The sequence below is a fragment of the Castor canadensis genome, chromosome 11, assembly GCF_047511655.1.
Source record: "Castor canadensis chromosome 11, mCasCan1.hap1v2, whole genome shotgun sequence".
NCBI lineage: Eukaryota > Metazoa > Chordata > Mammalia > Rodentia > Castoridae > Castor > Castor canadensis.
In genome coordinates this window covers 70303499-70325159 of record NC_133396.1, presented here as the reverse complement: position 1 = coordinate 70325159, position 21661 = coordinate 70303499, and the positions used below count along the sequence as shown (strand labels likewise).

General features: G+C 36.4%; 2 protein-coding genes across 2 annotated transcripts in view; one reads left to right on the top strand and one right to left on the bottom strand.

The window, feature by feature from the left end:
• The window catches only part of LOC109674272 (thyroid receptor-interacting protein 11-like), a 939645-nt gene that overhangs the window by 450800 nt on the left and 467184 nt on the right, over nt 1-21661 (bottom strand).
• On the top strand, nt 20042-21013 carry LOC109678555 (olfactory receptor 2T1). The gene has a single exon (XM_020154059.2). The coding sequence runs from the start codon at nt 20057-20059 to the stop codon at nt 21011-21013; it is 957 nt and encodes a 318-aa protein (XP_020009648.1). The 5' UTR covers nt 20042-20056.

The window sequence follows — 21661 nt, the reverse complement described above, 5'->3', positions numbered from 1 at the left end:
GAAGCAGGAGGATCCCAAGTATGAGGCCAGTCCAGGCAGAATTATTGATACATCTACCTCAAAACCAAAATACAAACAAAAGTGCTAAGAGTGTAGCTCATGTGGTAGCTGGAACCCACAGTATGGGTTCAATCCCTGGTATTGAAAAAAACATCAATATGGGATAAAGGAAATATTGTTTCAGAGTACTATTGACTTCCAGCTAAATATTATTGACTTATTGAACATTACACAGATAAATTAATCCCTAAACTGAATTTCATCATTTATGGCAGCTCACCATAAATTTGTACTCTATGGAGAGGATGTGAAATATAAATGTGATAATTTATATCATACTTCTTTTAGAATCTGCATTAGCTTTATTTGGAGCCATGTTCTACATACATTTGCTAATCTTATCACTCTACTTTGATAGTTTTACTGAGGCTAATAACTGTTCCTTATCCCCTATATTGTCTTATAATCAACTGATATAGATGGAATCTCTTATGTTAAATTGCTCTACCATTAAGATGATTACTTTGTTAAGGTCAAAAACATCTATTTGTGACTTAAGAAACTTTTATGAAATGAACATGGAACCAAATTTTCTAGATACATTTTAATTTTTGGCTACTGTTATTACTAAACAGTTGTTTCAAAGTTTAGGACACTGAAGATTAACAAGGCAATAATGCTGACTCCATTTGAGGGTTAGAGTCCATGTTGTCCTGTGGTCAGATGCTGGGCTCCAAAGGGGGTTATGTATTACACATGTCTATTTGTTCTCACAGGATAACTTACGATCCAAATTATCAGATAAGGATTATCACAAACTGCTTAGCAAGCAGGCCATTGGGTTTGTCAAAGTTCTTAAGGCACCATGAAATCTGTTGGAATTTTTTGACTCCATACTGCTCAGAGCATTCACTGATGAACCACGCTTAGTGTACTTCTACAGATTTCCCAAGTAGGTCAGTGTTCTAAACCTGCCAGTATGTAATATTATTCTAGAAAACCATTACCAAAATTATTTTCTGATCTACATTATTTTTCTGCTGCATTATTGCAATTTTAATTTTAACTGATTACTTATTGTCATGAACAAGCTTGTTTTTATGTGTTAGCACATAAACAGACACACGTCTATCCAGGATGCATTGAATGACAATTCCATTAAATTTAAGTGACTCAGTATTCTTGATTTCACTTGGTGCTTGTGATCATTGACAAACAGACATAAAAAAAAGAATGAAATTTTGTCATTTTCAAGCAAATGGATGGAACTAGAGAATATCATCTTAGCTAGGTTCAGCCAAATGTTTTCTCTCATTTGTGGAATATAGACCCAATACAAATATAAGAAATATGAGTGAAAAACAGGTCATGCAAAGGCAAGATCACTAACAGAAGAGGTAGGTTGAAAGAAATTTAAGAAGCTGAATATGAACAAAAGCTCTTAAAATATGTAGTAGTTTTATCCACCCCCTCATCATTCTCCTTTATCTCCTTTCCCCCATTCCTGGAATAGTTTCAACAGGTCTCTTTTTTTCCATTTACATACATGTGTACATAATATTTCCACCATATTCACCCTCCTACACCCTCTCCTCATGTCCTTCCCACCTCCCACTGATACCAGTCCTCCAGACAGGAACTGAATTGTCTTCTGTTCTCCATTTTGTTTAAAAAAATTTTTGTTTGTCAAAGATAGTTGTATAGGGTATTTCATTGTAGCATTTTCATGTATGTATGTATAATGGCCCAAAATGATTCATCCCCTTTATTTTTCTCCTTTCTACATTAGTCTCCTTATGATGATTTCAACAGGTTTAAAAATTCTTTATTCATTCTTGTATAGGAAATACATCAACCATATTCACCTTCTTAACTTCCGTCTTTTACAGTCCCTCTCTCTTATGTGACCTCCCCTTGATTTTCATAATATTGCTGTTATGTATGTTGGAGCTGTCTTCCACATAAAGAGAAAACATGTGGCCTTGGTTTTCTGAGCCTCACTAGCTTCACTTGACATGATTTACGTGAAAATGTTCTCCACTTACAAGTAAATGGCAAAATTCTTCTTTATGGCTGAATAAAATTCCACTATATATAAATACCACATTTTCTTAATCCATTCATCAGTACTGGGGCATCTTGGCTGTTTCAATGGCTTGGCTACTGTGAATAATGCTGCAATATTGTAACCAGTAAAAATAACTGAATAAATAAAAATGATATTGGCTAGTGTTTCTGAACATCAGTGCAACACACTTGTGGTCCTGTGCATAAGATAGAATTTAGAAATAGCATATAAATATTTGTAAACCTTATTGCTAAAAATTGAGTTTGTTTTATGCATACATTTTCTCCTATTCTCTATTTTGGAATTAGATTATTTATGTAATTTCCTCTTTTGTATAAAAGGAATATCTCAAAATTTACATGTTCTCTTTAATGAATATAAATATTTTGGATGTGCTATATACTGAAACTATCTTGCCCTAATTATTACTTATAGTTATAACTTCATGTGATTTTAGGCCAAAATTTTAGGTGTTTATGTAGTTTAAAACATTTATTTTGTTACAGCTTACTCTGAGATCATTTGGGAAAGTTGCCCACATAGGTAGGTAATTAATATATAATTTGAATTTTAAAAATATGCAATTGTTTAATGCATTTAAATTTTATTTAGGTCCTGGTTGAAAATCATGATAGTATGGGTTTCTTTGTAAGATGCAGCACATAATACATTTGTCCTTTATGATCATGCCACTGAATCCCAGTTCTTAGCTCTTCACAGAAGCAAAAGAGTTCAAGTATCAATGATGAATAGAAATGACCTCCCTACTGAGGTACAGCACTTATCGCTGTTGACATTTTCCTGTCAAACACTGCTCTGTGTTAAGAATTGGCACAGTTTTGGGTGAACATCTATTCAGAATGCATTTGGACTGCACAAGTTTGATTAAGACATGACCCAAGGACAGCTGACATGAACAGGTACTGTTCCAGGGAAACAGTAATAAACAGTGACTCTAATTAAAGCCACTTAATACTATGTATAACCCAATGCGTTATGCTTTTTTCCAAAGCAGCATTTTCATACAAAGTTTCACTTTTAGTTGTACAATAAAAAATAATTTCTGAAATGCAATCCGATGGGAAATCATTATAACGATAGAGAAATATGGATAAAGGAAATGGACCATCCTCCTTAAAGTCATGGCCACCTTTTCTTAGTTAATTCTCAAGAAAACTTGAACTCAGGTCATCTTCAGTCTATTCCTATCCCCCCAAACCAATTTATCCTCAGTGTTTGCTGTGTAGTATTGCAAAGCTTAAGCCTGGTTTTCAGTCAAGGGTTAGTTTGCAATAATCCTTTTGTTGGGGCCAGCTTGGCTATTTTCCTGGGATTTACTGTGTCCGGTATTCACCTTGGTTTCCCCACTCTGAGTCTACAAGCAGCTTTCTACTAGCTCTGCAAAGTTGCAAGCCTCCAGCTAGCTCTGCAATGTTTCCTGTAACTGTGACCACATTCTGTAGGAGGGTGGGGGACAAACTCTGTAAGTATTTAACCAAACTCCTGACACAGATCCAGACTTGGGACTTTGAGAAATTATCTCCCCTGAGTCAGCTAGTGTAATAAACTCCCTACTTCCTATAAAAATGGTCTTGGTGACTGTTTCTCTCGCTGTTTCCAGCAACACTTTACTTTCATCATTTATGAGTTCAGCATATCTGAAGAACCGCCGCATGTCCTTTCCTTTCAGTGTTAAGTAATGTCTAGGTATTAAACAACCAAGCATATTGCAATCGTTTCCTGGAACAGCACGTGGAGAATTTTTATAAGTAAACAACTTTTACAGACATTTGTGAGTTTCCTGAGGGCGTAGAAGAATACAAACAAATTAGATGAACTCTTCTTGTTGTAATTATTTTTAAAGCATATACATGAATGCACAATTCCAAAGATGAAAGCTTTGTTGAATCTTTGCATGGCAACAAAACTATACAGAATTTTCCTGAGCAGAGAAATCACCTATATTCTGTTGCACACAGAGTGTAATAGAGTCCATCATATCAGATGATAGAAGAAATGAAATAAAAATATTTAGAAGACTAACAGTAATCCACAAAGACCTCTCATTAGAATGAAGAGGCAGTTCCCCCTCAATATTATTTAGTATCTCCCTGGCTTAAACAAACTTTCCAATAAATCCTGAGTCTTACATTTAAAACACTCTGTGATTAATTAGTATAAGGTATTCAAAATTACTTACCTTACACAGTAGTTTCCCAAATCTGATGAAATGACTGTTACTATTCAAAGAAAAATCTTACATAACTAAAGTGGTAAATATAATTATTCATCACTTCTTTTATGTATCATCAAGGAAGAAATATAATAATTCAGACCTTCTAAAGACTTTCTTTTCTTTCTGAAGTCAAAAACAAGAGGAAAAGTTCATGTATGTAGGGAGTGGTTATTCATTCAAAAATAAAATGTGGCTTAAGCTTGGAATGTTGGAGCCAGCTTGGCCATTTTCCTGGGATTATCTATGTGTCTGGAATTTACCTTGGTTTCCCCACTCTGAGTGTATAAGCAGCTTTCTGCTAGCTCTGAAAAATTGCAAGCCTCCAGCTAGCTCTGCAGTGTTTCCTGTAACTGTGATCACATTCTCTAGGGGGTTGGGGCCCAAACTCTGAAAGTATTTAACCCAGCTCCTGACACAGATTGGGGCTCAGGGCTTTGAGAAATTATCTCTCCTGAGTCTGCTAGCATAATAAACTGTAAAAATGGTCTCAGTGACTTTGTTTCCCTCATCGTTCCCACAACAGGAATTATATCTTGTTGACTTGTCAGTCTCTGAGATCTTTTAAAATAGACAAAGATAAGCAAATACAATGAGGACCCAGGACTCAGCCTGAGTTTTTATCCCTAATAAAGAGTTGCAAAAGGATTTTCAATGCAAACATTATGTAGGCTGCTTAAAAAGAGAGAGAGAGAGAGAGAGAGAGAGACCAAGTGAATTAAATAGGCATTTTATTAACAATGGGCAAAAGACTTGAATAGGCACTTTACAAAAAGAAAATTTGGAATGGCTGATGAATCAAAAAAAATAGAAAGCAGAAAAGTATATATTAATGTTATATTGGATAGTAGTATATACCCAATGGATTTGCAAATATTAAAATTTTAGTAGAAAAAAATTTGGCCAAATGTGGAACTCTAGTACTGGTGTGACTATAAATTGATACAGCCATTTTGAGCAGCCATTTTATTTTAAAGTCTGTACACTACATAGCACATCAATATTCCCCTTAGGTACCTACCCTATTTATTGCTTTTATTTATGATGACACTGGTGCAGAATAGTTTACAATAGCCAAAAAACTGGAAGCAATATATACATAGCACAGCCCCTAAAGTTATACTACATTTATACAATTGATGCCATACACTAAGGGAAATGCTTACACTTTATCTATACAAAATAATGTGATGGCTATCATACATGCAATATTTAGCAAAAGAAGCTAATGTAAAAAGAGTGAATCTAGTACAAGTCCATTTTGAAGCTAAAAATAGGAAAAAACCAAAAATAGAAAAAATACATATGTTGTATAGCTATGAGTTTAAAAGGAAACAGTTCACCCATAGCTAACCAGATGATATCAGATACATTCAGGTTAAAAAGTAGAAGTAGCAGTAGAACTGCTGAAACAGCCACTCATCAGAGTTTTCTGTGGTGGCATTAATCTCAAGAAATTCCAAGTAAATTGACAGAAATTTCAAGCAAATTGCTCTGCAGAAGGAATGGATAAGACCACATGAACTCTGTTGTGCCTTGTATGTGAATGAGGAGACCACTACAGACTTGAGTGGTGCTAGTATCCATGTTTGTGAAGTTCATGATTGGCAGTGTAGGGACAAAATTAGAGAGATGTTAACTCAAAAACAAGACAAAGCTAACAAAGGGTTGGAGGATGGCTCAACTATTATAACACTGGCCTAGCAAGCATGAAGACCTGAGTTCAAACTGCAATACCACCCACCCCCCAAAAAACTCAAAAGGGCTGAGGCTATGACAAGTTTTAGAGCACTTACCTAGCAAGTGTGACACCCTGGGTTCAACTGCAGTGCACAAACAACAACAACAAGACAGATTAACAAGAGAAAAGCATGAATATTCATTTAATGTAAGTTTTGTTTGACACAGAGGCCTTCATAAATGATAACCCAAATGCCCAGAGAAAGCTGTGTTGTATAAATTGTCATGTGCAAGTGTGACCCAAGGACAGTGGGGTGGGATTGAAGGGTGAGAAGCTAGGAAAAGCTAGTTTGTTGATTCTTCTTGGGCTTTCTGATACCCGAAATTTCCTCCTCTTAACTCAATATCAATTCACAAACAGTAAAAGTATGGTTTTGGAGAAAAGAAAGTAAAAAGTTTATTAATTTTGCCAGACAAAATGAGGACTGCATAGGCTGCTATCTCCAAAGCTGCATTTCTACTTGTGTGGGTGGGGGTTGTGCTTGTGGGTGTGCCTCTGTGTATACATGCTGAGACATGACTTTGGACCACACGTCGACCTTGTGTCACTTATTTTTCAGCATGCTGGTATTGTGTCTTCTGTCCTGGATGTCCATGGTCAGGAGACAAGGGGAGATGGTGATCACCTTGCCTGGAGCTCAAAGAAGTGCTTGAGTTTCCTAGCATGTGGGAATTGGGGGAGAAAGAAAAAACAAAGAAAGGGAAAATATGTTTGTTTATAACTTGTTCAATCAAAAGCAGATTGGCAAGTAAAGGGATTTAATTATTAGGCTAAACTATAGTTGTGAGCATATTTATGTGTCTGTACTCAATACAATTCTTTCTCTTGAGATACAAGGCAGAACATCTTCGGAATGAAGGTCTTATGACCTACGTTCAGGAGATATAGGACCAATAATTCTGTCATGGATATCTCTTCAGTGAGAAAGACAAGAGAAGGTGAGACAGTGTCCTTCCTGCTCCTACAATTTTCCCAGTTTACTTCAGTTTAAAATGCTCAGCATACCAAGATGATACCTGATGGTATGTGGTGTTCTGAGCTCTCCCTGTGAGACTGAATATTTTCAAATACATCTACCTAATCATCATAGAGTAAATAAGTTTAAATAGTTAAATGAAGTGCTCAATTATTTTGAAAAAATGGCTGTATTAGAATGCATCTGTGCAAACATAGAAATCCATCCAACTGTTAGGAACGTATTAGAAGAATCAAGAAATGTGCATGAGAATATAGTACAGAGACAAAACAGGCAGCAGAAACACTGAAAACAAAGCGTCATACTTGAAGAAACTCCATTGTTCCTTTTTTCTCCTTTTATTATATTTACTCTTGCTTTTCATGAGGAAATTCTTCTGTTCCTAACTGGACCTCCTAACTGGACTCTCTATTGCAACCTCTTTTGTTCTCCTCATAGGTCTTTATCTCAAAACTCCCGTCTTTCTGCCTTGAATAATGAATTTTTTCCTCAGCACCAGGATATTCCTGTGGAGCTGAAATACGTAAAATATTAAGACCTTTCCATTAACTCCAGTGTACTCTTCAGGAATAACTTCATATTTCTTCTGTTATTCACAGAAATCTGCAATTTGTCAGCTTTATTAGTTTAGTGATACAATAGTCAGTACAAAGTTTTCAAATGAACACAAATACTCAGAAAATCTTTTCATCCAAGTCTTCTGTTAGAAAAATCACAAATGACCCCAAAAAGCCTTCAGACTACAAGGTTTACCAGCAGTCAATACTAGTTAAAGTGAAAAGTATAGGTCCCTGGAATAAAAATAATTCCAACAGCTGCAGGGAACTAATTTCTTATCATGCTTCCTTGCCTAGGATCAACCAGTTAAGAGTGGCTGGCATCTAAAAGGCATAAATTAACCACTATAATCAGCCTTGGTTTTCTGGAATACCAGGGGTAAAGGAATTTCATGCCTAATCCTTCACAGACAAATGCATTAAAAGCCACACATATGAAATGATATTAATTTAGAGTACCCTTGAACCCTTTAACCTAGGTTAATTACAGTTCTCCCCAGGGGATAACAATATGACACTGATCACATGTCTGCCATCTCAACATAATTACTAAGATGGTGTTGGGACATGTGAAGAAGTTGTGGTAGCATTTCGTGTTACCATGAGGTCTTTTAAAGGCATGTGAATCCACCCACCCTTCACTTAACTAACAGCCTCTAGGCAAAGGATAAAGTTTCCAAAGGGAAAAAAAATGAGGAGGGAAATTAATTCCTAAAAGATCAAAAAGCAAGGTCAGACTTCTTAATCTGGCAGTCTGCTATAAGTGGGCCATATGATCTTGGATATACAGCATCTCTGATCATGTTTTTCTACTCCCCAGTTGATATTGGAGACAGGCTACACTACAGTAACTCTTTTAGGTAAACTTCTACCATATGACAGAAAGGGACAGGGAAGGAGTAAACTCCCTTAGAGTTGTGGAAATTCCAGTGTCCTCTTCAGTTCAATGGATGTAATGGAGTTCAAATCATTTTCTCTGATTTAACTCCAACTCTGGCCAGACATCCCTAGCTTTGCCCCAGATAACAGGGGTTGCTTGACTAGTTTGGGTATTGGTACTCTTCTGTTAGCTTTCTCAAGGGCCATGAGGGTTCTGTGTGCTAACATAGCTATTATCCTGGGGTGAAGAAAGAGGCCAGAGAAATAAGAAATGATCAGAACAAATGAAGGTGGAATTAGGTCGTTATGAACTTTGTCAAGAAAGAGGACTTAATAGTTACTTTACAGTCTAGTATTGTGATCCAGAATGGAATCGTAACTTTTCCCTGAAGTTTAGAGGGGGTTGCAAGAAGCAGTTAAGGAGACAAATATGCAGTTGCCTTCATCTCCAAGGTCTGGACAGAGGGAGCCAGCATTCTCCATTCATTAAAGCTCCTGCTCTTTCCCTCACATCTACTATGGGTCTGAGCAGAGCAGAGAACAGCATAGCCAAGGATACATAAAGGCGCCCAGTTTCCAGCTACTCTCAGAGCCTGCTCTGATGTTTGTTGCTGGTGCTCCCAAGAGGTAGCATAACTTAGGGGAATGCCTACGTGGTTTTCAGTGGGTGGATAGACACCACAAATATGGGGCATGACTCATGAATGCAGTATACCTTGGGGATGAGGAAAGTACCTCCTGAGGGTAGCCATAACCCAAGGACAGAGTGGAAGAAAATAGAAGAGATGGCATTCTGAGATGGCATTTCATCTTGATTTTCCCCTGGCAATGTTGTAGTCTTGAGTAATCTGTAAACTGGTCAGAAGACACCTAGATTCTTGCATCCTAAGTAGAAAGAATGCAGGCAGGACACAAATATCGTAAAGGAAATGTTTCAGGAGAGCTCAGACAGAGACTGAGAGGGCACCAAAGCTTTCAGGAAGCAAGTTTATTAAGCAAGCCTGCACAACTCAGGGGACTCAAGTCCAGAGACTGAGCCTCAAGAACAAAGGGGGCCTCCTTATGTACCATTTAGAGCAGGTTACAGAAATGGGGGAGGTACAGATTGTCCCATACATAATCACATGTCAATGCATTGGAAGCTCTAACCTCTGGGGCTAGGTGACCCTACTCTGGTCTCCAGGTAGCCTTCCCCAACTCCAGTTTGTCTTTGTTTCACTATAGCATTCATCATCTCCCTTCCCCCTCCCTGCCTTCCTGCCACAGAGATAGTGTAGTCTATTATAGGTGAAGGAAGGCCCTGAGTTTAAACCCCAGCACTGACAAAAAGATAAAAACATGTTAAGATTGCTGAATGAAGCATTTTTAATTATTGGAAGAATCTGTGTAATAGTCTACACAGAATACTTGGCATTTGTGAGTATTTATGATACAGAAAAAGATATCCAAACTCATTGGATAAAAGAAGAATTTGCTAGGGCAAGTCCAGTGGCTTATGCTTGTAATTCCATCTACTCAGCAAGGTGGCATATGCCTGCGTTCTTACTGTGCAAGAGGATTGTGGTGCAGACCAGCCCAGACTAACACAAGAGAAAATGTGTAAAAAAATAACAGAAGAAAAAGGGGCTGGAAATCTTCCATCAAATGGCCTAGGAAACACAAGAGCCTGATTCCAAATCCCAGCACCACCAAGTTAAATAAATAAATAATAAGGAAGAAAAAGAATTTTCTAATAATTGGTGGCTGAACAATTGCATAATTTTTGGAAAGAATACAGTAAGTCACTGCTTCATAAGAAAACCATGAAACTGTAGACTGTTTAAAGAGTTAAATGAAAATGAAAAAAATAAGGTAAAAATGTTTTCCTTTTTTTCTGCTTTTTTCATTAGCATATTGAAATTTTATTTCTTTTTTATTGTTGTGCTGGGAGCATATTATGGCATTTACCAAAGTTCTTGCAATATATCAAATATATCAAACTTGAATTCACTCTCTCCATCTTTCTTACCTTCCCTTCCCCCACTACTGAATAGTCTCAATAGGTCTCATTTTTCCATTTGCATACACGTGTACACAATATATTCATCCTATTCACCCTCCTACACCCTTTCCCCACATCCCCCCCACTGGTACCATACCCCCAGACAGTACCTGTTCTGTCTTAAAGAATCTTCTACCATAGTACATTAAAGAAATTAAGGAAATATTGATAATATATCTTATTTTATAACCTTAAACAAATGCTTCCTATAACACAAAAACTTGTGAATAAAATAAAATAGAAAAAAAAGCAAGGGCAAAAACTGCTGGAGGTGTGGCTCAGTGATAGAGCACTTACCTAGCAAGCACAAGTCTCTGGGTTAAATCCCGAGTGCCACAAAACCAAATAAAAAATTAAATTAAATTTAAAAGTCTTCTAAAGACATAGAACAGACATAGATTTATAATTTAACATGCAAATGTAAGTTTAAATAAGTAAGTGAATCATGAGGCAGTGAATTTAATCAAAGTACCATGTGCATGCATGGAAGTATCATAATGAAACCATTTGTAAAATTAATATACATTAATAAAAAACTCACCCGCAAGAAAAAATGTGTGACTTTATAAAGTCAAACATTGCTGGGAAAGAAAAAAATGAAGAAGAGAAATGACATTCCAAATAAATAAGGGAAAATTTAATCAAGAACTTAGAAAAGAAAAAAGAAAAGAAAAGAATAAGTACCAGAGCACAGGCATCCTGGCTGCTGTGATAGAAACTGCTCTGCTCCACCATGCTCTTCTCACCATGCCAAAACAAGTCTTTCTACTTGTATATTGCTTTTCTCATGTTTTTGTTCACAATCATGAAAAATCTAACAGAGAAAATTTGAACCAGGGTAATGGAATAATTGTTGTGGCAACTTGACAATGTGGTTTAGAGGCCAATGGAATTGGTTTATGAGAGAAAATTGGAAGTGTTTGGAGATGTGTTCTACAGAAGTCTTAGAATGCTGTAAGCATAAGTTAATGGTCCATTCTGGTGGGAGCTCAGATCAAAATGCCAATTAAAATATGGATAATTAAGACATATATCAGATGACAACTGAACTCTATTGTGAATTGGACTAGAGCTTATGCATGTTACCTTCTGGCAAAAGAACTTGCCTACATTTTGCTTGTCCTGAGAACTTGTGTAAGACATAAAGTTGATACATGTGTTGTTATGGTGGAACACATTTCAATTCAGCCTGTGGTATGATTATTGCTAATTACTTTTAATCAGATTTACAGGGAAAATTGGGAGCAAAAAAAAACAGAGTTGAAAGATTTACCTAAAAAATAAGTTCATGTAAATTTGGGGCCAAGAAAAAATGCAGCTTCTGAAGAGATTAGGACCATTAAAAAGAACCTAAGAACTTTGTATTGGAGAAATAGGAAAGACACCTCAGTGCATCTCAGGAAATGGCTGGATACCACTCACCAATGGTATAAAGATTTTAAAAAACCTAAGTTTGAGAAGAGAACTCTGGAGCATCCTACTGGCACAGGACTTCCCAGGGAAGTGTTTCACTATGTTTAGTCATCCAGGCACTCAGGCTGTGACAGCCATGGTCCAAGGGGGCCTGGATACTACTCAAGCTAGTAGCAGACTTGGTGTCATCCTCGATGTGGTTGGTTTTTCAGGCTTGCAGAGTGTATGAATTACAGGATCATGGAATCTTCCACCCAGATTTTAAAGAATAGCTCAGAGGCCACTCAATATGTGGTAAGATCAGGATCCTTTCAATCAGCCCTTGAGAGAGTAATATGTGAAGCTTTGAGGGTAATGCCAAAGATAATAGAGAACACAGGAACATGGAGTGTCACCCAAGGAAATTCACAGGCAACTATTAGGGCCAGCTCAAGAGAGAGGTTGCATGAGCTGCAAATGGCAATGCCATAAGGGCAGTGCTGTGGGAGCTCTTAGATCTCACATCACACCATCATTTGCCCCTGATGCTGAACATGGAGCTGTGGGATTTAATGTTTGCCACATTGGCTTCCAGTATTGCTGTGTTTGCATTCATGAATTTTGCGATGGGAATGTACACCTCATGTCATTAAATGTTGGAAGATTATAATTTGTTTTTAAACTTCATAGAGCTCACAGTTAACTATTTGCCTTAAATCTCAGAAGAGACATTTTTTGAGCAAGGTTGGAACTGTTAAGAATATGGGGACATTTGGAGATGGACTGAATGTATTTACACTATGAGATAGACAAGAATAATTGGGCAGGGGCACAAGTAAAATACATTGTTTAAGCAAGGTATTTGGGTGTCAAAATCACAAGGTGTGGGCTTATGATGGTTAATTTATCAACTTGATTGGATTGAAAAGTTCTAGGAAATTAAGGCACACTTGTAAGCACATCTGCAGTGGTTTTTCCAGAGAGGATTAAGTTAGAGTAGAAGACCTGCTCTGAATGTGAGGACCATCCTATATGCTGAAATAAAATAAAAGGGGGGAAAAGAGAAAGCTAATGAGCACAGCCTCTCTCTCTTTCTGCTTTCTGACCACCATTATGTGAGCCTCTCTACCCCACCTTCTACCATTCCTTCCTGTCATGAAAGACTGAAACCATGAAACAAATATATCTTTCCTCCTTACAAGAAAAAGAATACATACCCATACATTCAAGAATTTTCAATATTATTCTTTCAAAATATTTTATATCAGAATTACCAGATATGTTTGTACTTTTTAAATTTAAAGAGAGATACATTTTTGAGCATGCATCAGAGAAAACAGAACCATGAGACAATAGGAGCACAAATTAATATTTTAAATGCAACTTAAAAATAAAATAAAAAATCTTTAAGTATTTAGAAGATTGGTTTAAAAATTCTAGTGAAGGAAACACATGATGTTGCACATCGAAAAATAGCTATAAAGTATGTTCATGATATAATGAATTGATTTTCTTTGTTTTGTTTTGTTTTTTGCAGTACTGGGGTTTAAACTCAGGACCTCATGCTACTTGAGTTGTCTCCAGCCCTTTTTGATTTCAGTTGTTTTTCAGATAGAGTGTTGCTTTGTGCCCGCAGTCTGCCTTGGAAGTGATCCTCATACCTATGGCCCCCTCGCTTAGCTTGGATGACAGTGCAGGGAACCATGCCACACTTATTTTGTTGAGATGTCATCTGGCTAGCTTTTTGCCCTGGCTGGACTCAAACTACCATTCTCCCAATCTCCACATTGTGAATAGCGAGGAATACAGGTGCAAGCCATGACACCTGGTTATCAGATGACTTGTTACGAACAAAATTCAGTCAATATGCATGTTGAAAATAGAGCATTAAATAAAATGCTATTATATCCATGGAGTAGAATACCCCTTGAATAATATCTGTTACATTTGGAAGAACATATCACATCAGGGACACGAATGATGTATTTTGAGAATACAAATAGTAAAATTATTTGTAAGCACACAGACACACGTGAGGAGGCACACGTATATATATTTTGTTACATGTTGGTATAAGCACATGTGTATACACATACGCACACATACACAAACCTATACACATAGTAAAAATGAAATTTTGTAAGGATAACTATCCATATAATGTTTTGATGAATATTTCTGGTTTTATGGAAAGAAATAATTTTGTGCTTTCCATATTTTCCTAATGAATACTGAGACAAAATAATGCTTATTAAACTGCTAGTAGAACACTAAAATGGCAGAAGTCAGTATTTTTCACTGTTTAAAAATAACTTTTCACATTTGTTCCTATATTTCTCTGTGAGGAATTTTTATGACATACTCAATAAGAATTAGATTTTAACAATTTGCAGCCCAGCAGAAGAAATACTTTTCTTAAAGCCCTTGTCACTTTAAGGTTCACTTTCTTCCACCTCCATTCATTCGCTTCTCATTAGCAGTGATGACTATGCCTCATTAGTCTCCTGAGATCCACAGTAGAGGGATGGGCTCTGTGCAGGAGGTCTCCATGACTTTTTCAGAAAACTATTTAAACTGCTGCCCCTTCTCAGTCTAGGTGTTCCCTCTCATGTCAAGGGCCCTCAACCCAAAAAATCAAGACAAATTCAGCATTCTTTAATGATCTGAGGTATTTTCCTGCCTTTTTTGTTGTACACAACTATTTGTCTCGCTTTGGTTGTTAATATGACCCTTTAAAAGATTTGAAAGATGCATTACCAACATTTCTAGAAAGTTAGAGAATATGTGTGATTTCACCTGTAATGTAAATTGTTTGGGTATTTCCAGTTCACATTTTTGTTAGTCTTAACAGTTCTTTCTTCTGAATTATAGTTCTCAATAACTTGCTGCATGCTCTCTTTGGGCTGACTCCACCCTAAGTTGCTATGCTACCTTTAATTCTAGTCTATAATTCAGTAAGGTCAACTTCATAAATTCAGTTTAAAGACCTGTGTGTGATGGATCTTCAGGGGTAATATGCTGACAATAATTAAGCACGCAGATGAACCAGATCTTTAAGGCTTTCCTGTCGTGGATTTCCATCACTATGAATTGCTGGGTGCATTTTTCTCTCAATGTGCACTTGGAGAGAAATTAAGTCTACTTAATTTAAGCATTTTCCCTTTAGCAACAGAACCTCTGAAAAGTCTCTGTTCATTCTGCAACTCTAATTACTTGTAGTCTGCTGGTAAGTTTAGCTTTGCTAAGTTATGTTTAACCTTCCATCATCTTTGAAAAATGCTGTCTCTTCTGAATGGATATCTGGAGAGGATTCAATTCAAAGTAAGTGACAGATGATCTACTTTAGTTGTGATGTAGTTTATGGTAAAATTGAGCATTTGAATAGTTTTGGTAGCAGTAATATGTTGTCCCTTACCTAATGTCTTCTAATAAGTGTGTATAGCATGATAATTTTAATAGCTAGCATTCATATTGCATAATGAGAAAATATATGAAGAGTGTGAGGTGATAGAGGAAAAATTGGTTGCTACTTGATGTTTTTTGAAATTTCAATTAGTAGTTGAATAACCAGAGGTTTTGTCTAAAAATGTAAAATTCTTGATTAAAATTAAGCTATCTAGTGAACATCTAGGAGCTTCTCTGCTGTGTTTATACCAATTTGTTTTTTCCACTCTCTCTGTTCCCTTACTGAAAAGCCAGGTCTATTGAAATTATGCAGGAATTTCTTAGGTGACAGGTTAAATGGTGGTGAGCTCAGAGAAAATGTCCTACAGTAATACTTCAAAAACACATTGTTTGAGGAAATGGATGATTTTTGTAGTGGTCTGATTGAATTTACATTCTCTGAATGATATAAATAATACTTATGGAGTTGGATGTAAGGAAATCTAGACAGGGTTGTCTGCAGCTCTGGACTGCAAATCTTAGGTGCAAATTCAATGAATAAATGTCTGCACACATGTCCTCTCATTCCCAGAAGTCAAGTGGATTGAAAACCGGATTGAATATTGGATTATCTGGAGTGGATATTGCAAATTTCAGATTGAAATGACAGCTCAATGAACATCTTTCTACAATACGCTTATGTGCCTGTGTACGTTATTTTTACTTCATGCCTTAAAGTTTTAACCAAACCTTAGTCTTGTAGATTAGTTTAGTTCAGTACAATATTATTTGAAAAGCATAGGCATCCTACATTAAAAAAAAAAAAACATGTTTTAAGTCTTAGTTTCCAAAGTACAGGTTGTGAACCATACTTCCTAATTCTCTGCATGGTGCATTGTCCTTTAGTTTCGCTCTCACTTCAAAGATGAGGACTTAGACCATCAGAAAATAGATGATACTTGCTTTAAAAGCAGGAAGAGATAACATAAGACAGCTCTTGCAAATCCACTAACTTCAAGCCCAGGCTCTTTCCATTACAATAGGTGTGTAAAACATTTTAAAATAATGTTTCTGTAATGATTTAAAGGATTCTGAAGACTTGCATTCATCAAAGCCTGCTGCCAGTGATTCATGAGAAGTTTTTAGTGTCTACCAAACCAAGACATGGAATAAATTCCCATAGGAAACAGCAGGTGTCTCTAGTTGTAGGATTTATTTGGATTTGTATTCTCTTTACATGTCCTGGTAAGAGGGGTAAGTGACTCCCTACGTCACTCTCAAATTGTCTGAATACATTAACATGTCATTATCTAATAATTTTATGATTATTATTTTAATTTGACTTTAATCATTTCAACTTTTTGAAATACTTAACAGAATTTAGGAACACAAGCAATATTTAGCCATATATTTTTAAAATTTAGTTTCAAATTGCAAACTTTATATTGATCTAACTTTAAAAACCTCTCTCACTCTCTCTCTCTTGATGCTTTTTGAAGTTTTAATTAAAGGTGTTATCTAAAAATGTGAAATTCTCAATTAAAATGAAGCTATCTAGTGACATCTAGGTTCTTCTCTGCTATACTTAGACTAATTGTAAGAAAAGAGAGAAAAAAACTGCTTTTGACCAGATTGAGATGCAAGGAAGGAATTTGCATGGAACATCTAAGAAGCACAGAGCTTCTTAGACACAGGTTTTTTACATTTTTTGCATTGAGGAACATGACAATACTATTTCATTTGGCAGAAACTCCAGTAGTGATCACAGAGAAGCAGGTGAAGACTACAACTTACATACAACTTTGTCTATTAAAGGTTAACTTAAAGGATAGGCATAGAGATCATCACAGACCTGGACAAGAATTGCATCCTAACTTCAAATTGTAGCAATGTGGAAGGAAGAAATTTGAACTCAAGTACACTCAACCAAAGGTATTCTCCTTATAAAGAAAGGAAGATATTTGCAAATATAAGGATATAATAAATGCATATTTTCTCTTTATGTAGTGTGAGGAAATTAAATGGAATTTAAATAAGGCTGACAGAGAATTTTACCCATTGAAGTTATTCTTATTTTACCCAGTAACTTTTTACCTTGTGGTCTCACAATTTTCTGGCTGTGCATATCTATACCTCTCTAAGACACATAGATTTTCTAAAGGTTTAACTACAAAGCATATATTTTCAAAGAATTTCTATAAAATACAATTTCCTTCAAGTTATGGGATATTTGAAGTAAGAGATACAGAATCTGCTGAATTACCTTTACTAAGATTGCCTGAGTTTATGTGCCTGAAGATCAGTAGGTATTTGAAATTCAAATTCATAGATTTTATTTGAATGAGTAGATTGCTTCAAGGAGAGATAGGAAATTCTCATGCATTTACCAATAGTTTTGAAAAATGCATATATGTGTATGACATTTCCATTTTTCCTTTCATTGCTTAAAATGTTTTCACCTGTAATTCTACATTTATCCTTTAATTCTTAAAGCAACCTTTAATGTTTTATTAGCTCATCAGAAGTTAAACTGATACTGAGGTTCAGAGATTTTGAGGAGAGACACCTGAGTCACAGAATGCCATGACCAGGAAAAGAACTCAGTTCATCTGATTCCAAATTTTGTTTTACTATATGCCTGCTACATCACTTCAGAAGCATATTTTTATGTGAGGGCACAGAACCATTCCAGGTATTTTCTCATTATTTTTTGCATGCTAAATCATAGTAAAGTGATAAATTCATGCCCAGCAGAAATAAAAGTACAGGTTCTTCTCATTACCCTTTGCCACAGTGAGAGGGCAGATAACAAATTTAACCAGACATTTTGTTTAAGATCATAGTTCACACTGAAAGCAGACTTCCTCTCTGACCAATCAGACTTTTTGTGTGTAAAGACAAGGGTAAAGTTGGTGAGCTGTAATAGGGAGTAGTCTTTAGACTTAATCTTCATATTGCTAGGATTACAAGACTAGCAAAATAGAGAAAGAGGTAGGATGGCAGAAAAATTTTAACATGAACAGAATGCAGAGAAATGCACTTAACTGTGTAAAACAGCAATAGTCTTCTGCTGTTATTGGGGTCACAGAGCTGATAGACACTAAACCCAAAATGCAGAAAGGCTGGAAGCAGTTGAAATATGACTACTACTTTGGGGATTCTCTGAACTGAATGGCATTTTCCCTCCACATACATATTTTAATGGACTTCATTAATGAAAACTAAAAAAGGCAAAAGATAATGAGCCACACTGTAAATTATAATGAAATTATACCTGATTCAGAGAAATTTATGAAATCTGACACAAAAGATTCTGAAATTAATCAAATAATAATAGTAAACCTTGTCCTCTAAAAAGACAGAAGTCCTGATTATAGTAATTTATGTGATCTCTCAGTTACAAGTAACTGTAACTAATCAAATTAATGGTCACGCACTTGTGGCATGTTTTATTTTGTGCTCGTAGTGATTGCCTAGCTGGTGCTCTGGCCATGGGTAGGAAAACAGAATGCACTGAGACTGCCTGGTCCAAACGTTCCCCCCACTACAGACTACCGAACACTGACATGGACTCTCAGTCCTGCCACTGGGGAGAGAGTGACCTCCTTGCTTCTTTTAGGCTCATTGTGTACCTCAAAGTGTCAATAGGTATTTCTTAGCACAACACTTGAAAAATGAATAACTTAACAATGTTATCATCATTATTTTCACTAGATATTTTTATGTACAGTTGACTGAAATGCTCAATTTTAGGATGTATGCAGGAATAGTATTAAATTAGTTTGGTAAATTTAACACACAGTTTGTTATGAGTATTTAGCCATAAAACACATTAAAGAACATCATTTACTTTCATAAATCTTGTCGTATTTTCTCTTTATCATAATCTGAAATTATAGGAGACACAGTTTTTCAGTTTTTATTTAAAAATTGAATATAATCACATAAAATTCCAATTTCAAAATTAATAGATGGGCTATAACTCAATCTATTATTTCCCTGTGCTATTTACTCTGTATCCTAATGGCTAATTCTCATGCTAATCATAATCATAATCCTTATGCTAATTTCTAGCATCTTAAATTAAAATTTCTTCCTTAAAAATAAATAAGAATACTTTTGCACAGTAATTTCTTCTTTCATTGGCTATTTTTTCTATGTCTCAATTTGCAAGAGTAGTTGCATTTCCCTGTTCATTTCATTCTATACAATTTGTCTTCAAAATGGATAAACTGACACTGAGTGTACTATCATGACGATGTAGACAATTACTTGTGGCAGATTACTCATACTTGTGGCTAAGTGACAGACATTGACAACAGCCAGAAACAGAAATATTTTGAAGATGGTGACTATGCTAACCATAGAAATAATATATTTAATCATTACACCAACCTAAATCCACCTAAGTTACAGAAACATACAAACATTAGACAATGGTATGAAAATACTAGTATAACATGCTATAGCGCATGGTATAGACACTTGAGTAGTAGTACGAGTGTTATTGTAATGTGGTAGCATTTGCTAATATCTTGCCCAATACACATAAAAATTTTATTAATAATGATAAACTTTATTGAAAATTGGTATGTGTATTCACACTCTGAGTAGTGGCTACATATCAGTTCCAGAATACCAGGAAATTTATGCTTTAAATGCTTCTTCCACCTTTTAGAAGTCTGATGCTTAATAGTTAATCCATATTTGGTTATTTTAATCCCCTGGGAATATCATCATTTTATATGGAAGAGTCTACATTATATCAGCATCTTGATAGGATCAATGGAAATGTATAACACAACTTCTACAGACTTCGTCTTCATGGGACTGTTCAGCAAACAGGAAACCTCAGGCCTTCTCTTTGCCATAATCTCTGTCATCTTTTTCACTGCACTGGTGACCAATGGGATCATGATATTCCTGATTAATACAGATTTACGGCTCCACACCCCCATGTACTTCCTCCTCAGCCACCTATCTTTCATTGACATGATGTACATCTCCACCATTGTACCCAAGATGCTGGTTGACTACCTGCTAGGTAAAAGGACCATTTCCTTTGTGGGATGCACAGCTCAACACTTCCTCTACCTTACCCTGGTGGGAGCTGAGTTCTTCCTACTGGGTCTTATGGCCTATGACCGCTATGTTGCCATCTGCAACCCTCTGAGATACCCTATCCTCATGAGTCGCCGGGTCTGTTGGTTGATCATAGCAGGTTCCTGGTTCGGGGGCTCTTTGGATGGCTTTCTTCTCACCCCCATCACCATGAGCTTTCCCTTCTGCAGTTCTCGAGAGATTAACCATTTCTTCTGTGAGGCACCTGCTGTGCTGAAGTTGGCATGTGCAGACACAGCCCTTTATGAAACAGTGATGTATGTGTGCTGTGTTCTTATGTTACTGATTCCTTTCTCTGTGGTGATAGCTTCCTATGCCCGAATTCTGACCACGGTCCACCACATGAGTTCAGTGGAGGGGAGGAAGAAGGCATTCACCACCTGTTCATCTCACTTGACCGTGGTGACCTTGTTCTATGGGGCCGCCATGTACACCTACATGGTGCCACACTATTACCATTCACCAGCCCAGGACAAAGTATTCTCTGTGTTCTACACCATCCTCACACCCATGCTGAACCCTCTCATCTATAGCCTGAGAAACAAGGATGTGGCTGGAGCACTGAGGCGGACACTAGGAACGTTCAAGGGTTCTCAGCAAGTGTCAGAAAGGGGCTTTTGATACCCGAATACTTCTCATGTGGATGGGAATAAGAAGCTCTGTGGTCAATGTGTCCATCCTATCTCACTGAAGAATTAAACTGAAAGAGTCCAACTAGGCAGAAAACAAAAATCGATATAAAACACGTGACCTCTCGATAACCTGTTTTATCTCTTTTTTGTTCCCTTTTGAAAATGGGCTTTCCTCCCACTCTGTTCATATGTATTCAAAATAAATATCCATTGTTTTCCAGAAAAACAGATTCAAAAATTTTACCCCTGAGTTTTACCCTTTTTTTTTGGTAGGACTGAATTTTGAACTCAGGGTTTTACACTTGCAAAGCTGTCACACCATGCCTTTAGTTCATTTTACTCTGGTTATTTGGAGATGAGATTTTGAACTATTTGCCAGGGCTGGCCTTAAACCACAATCCTCTCAATTTCAGCCTCACAAAGATCTAGAATTAAAGGCATGAACCACCTGTGCCTGGACATATTTCACCATTAGAAGTTATAATAAGTCATGCAAAAAATGAATGGCATGGGCTTTACCAAGGAGGGTAGGAAGCAATATGGCGCTTTGGGATTCATGACACTGCTGTGACAGTCTAACTCATCTTCTAAGGATAATAGAAATGTGATACTTTCTGTATAGGCTTTTCAGGAAGAG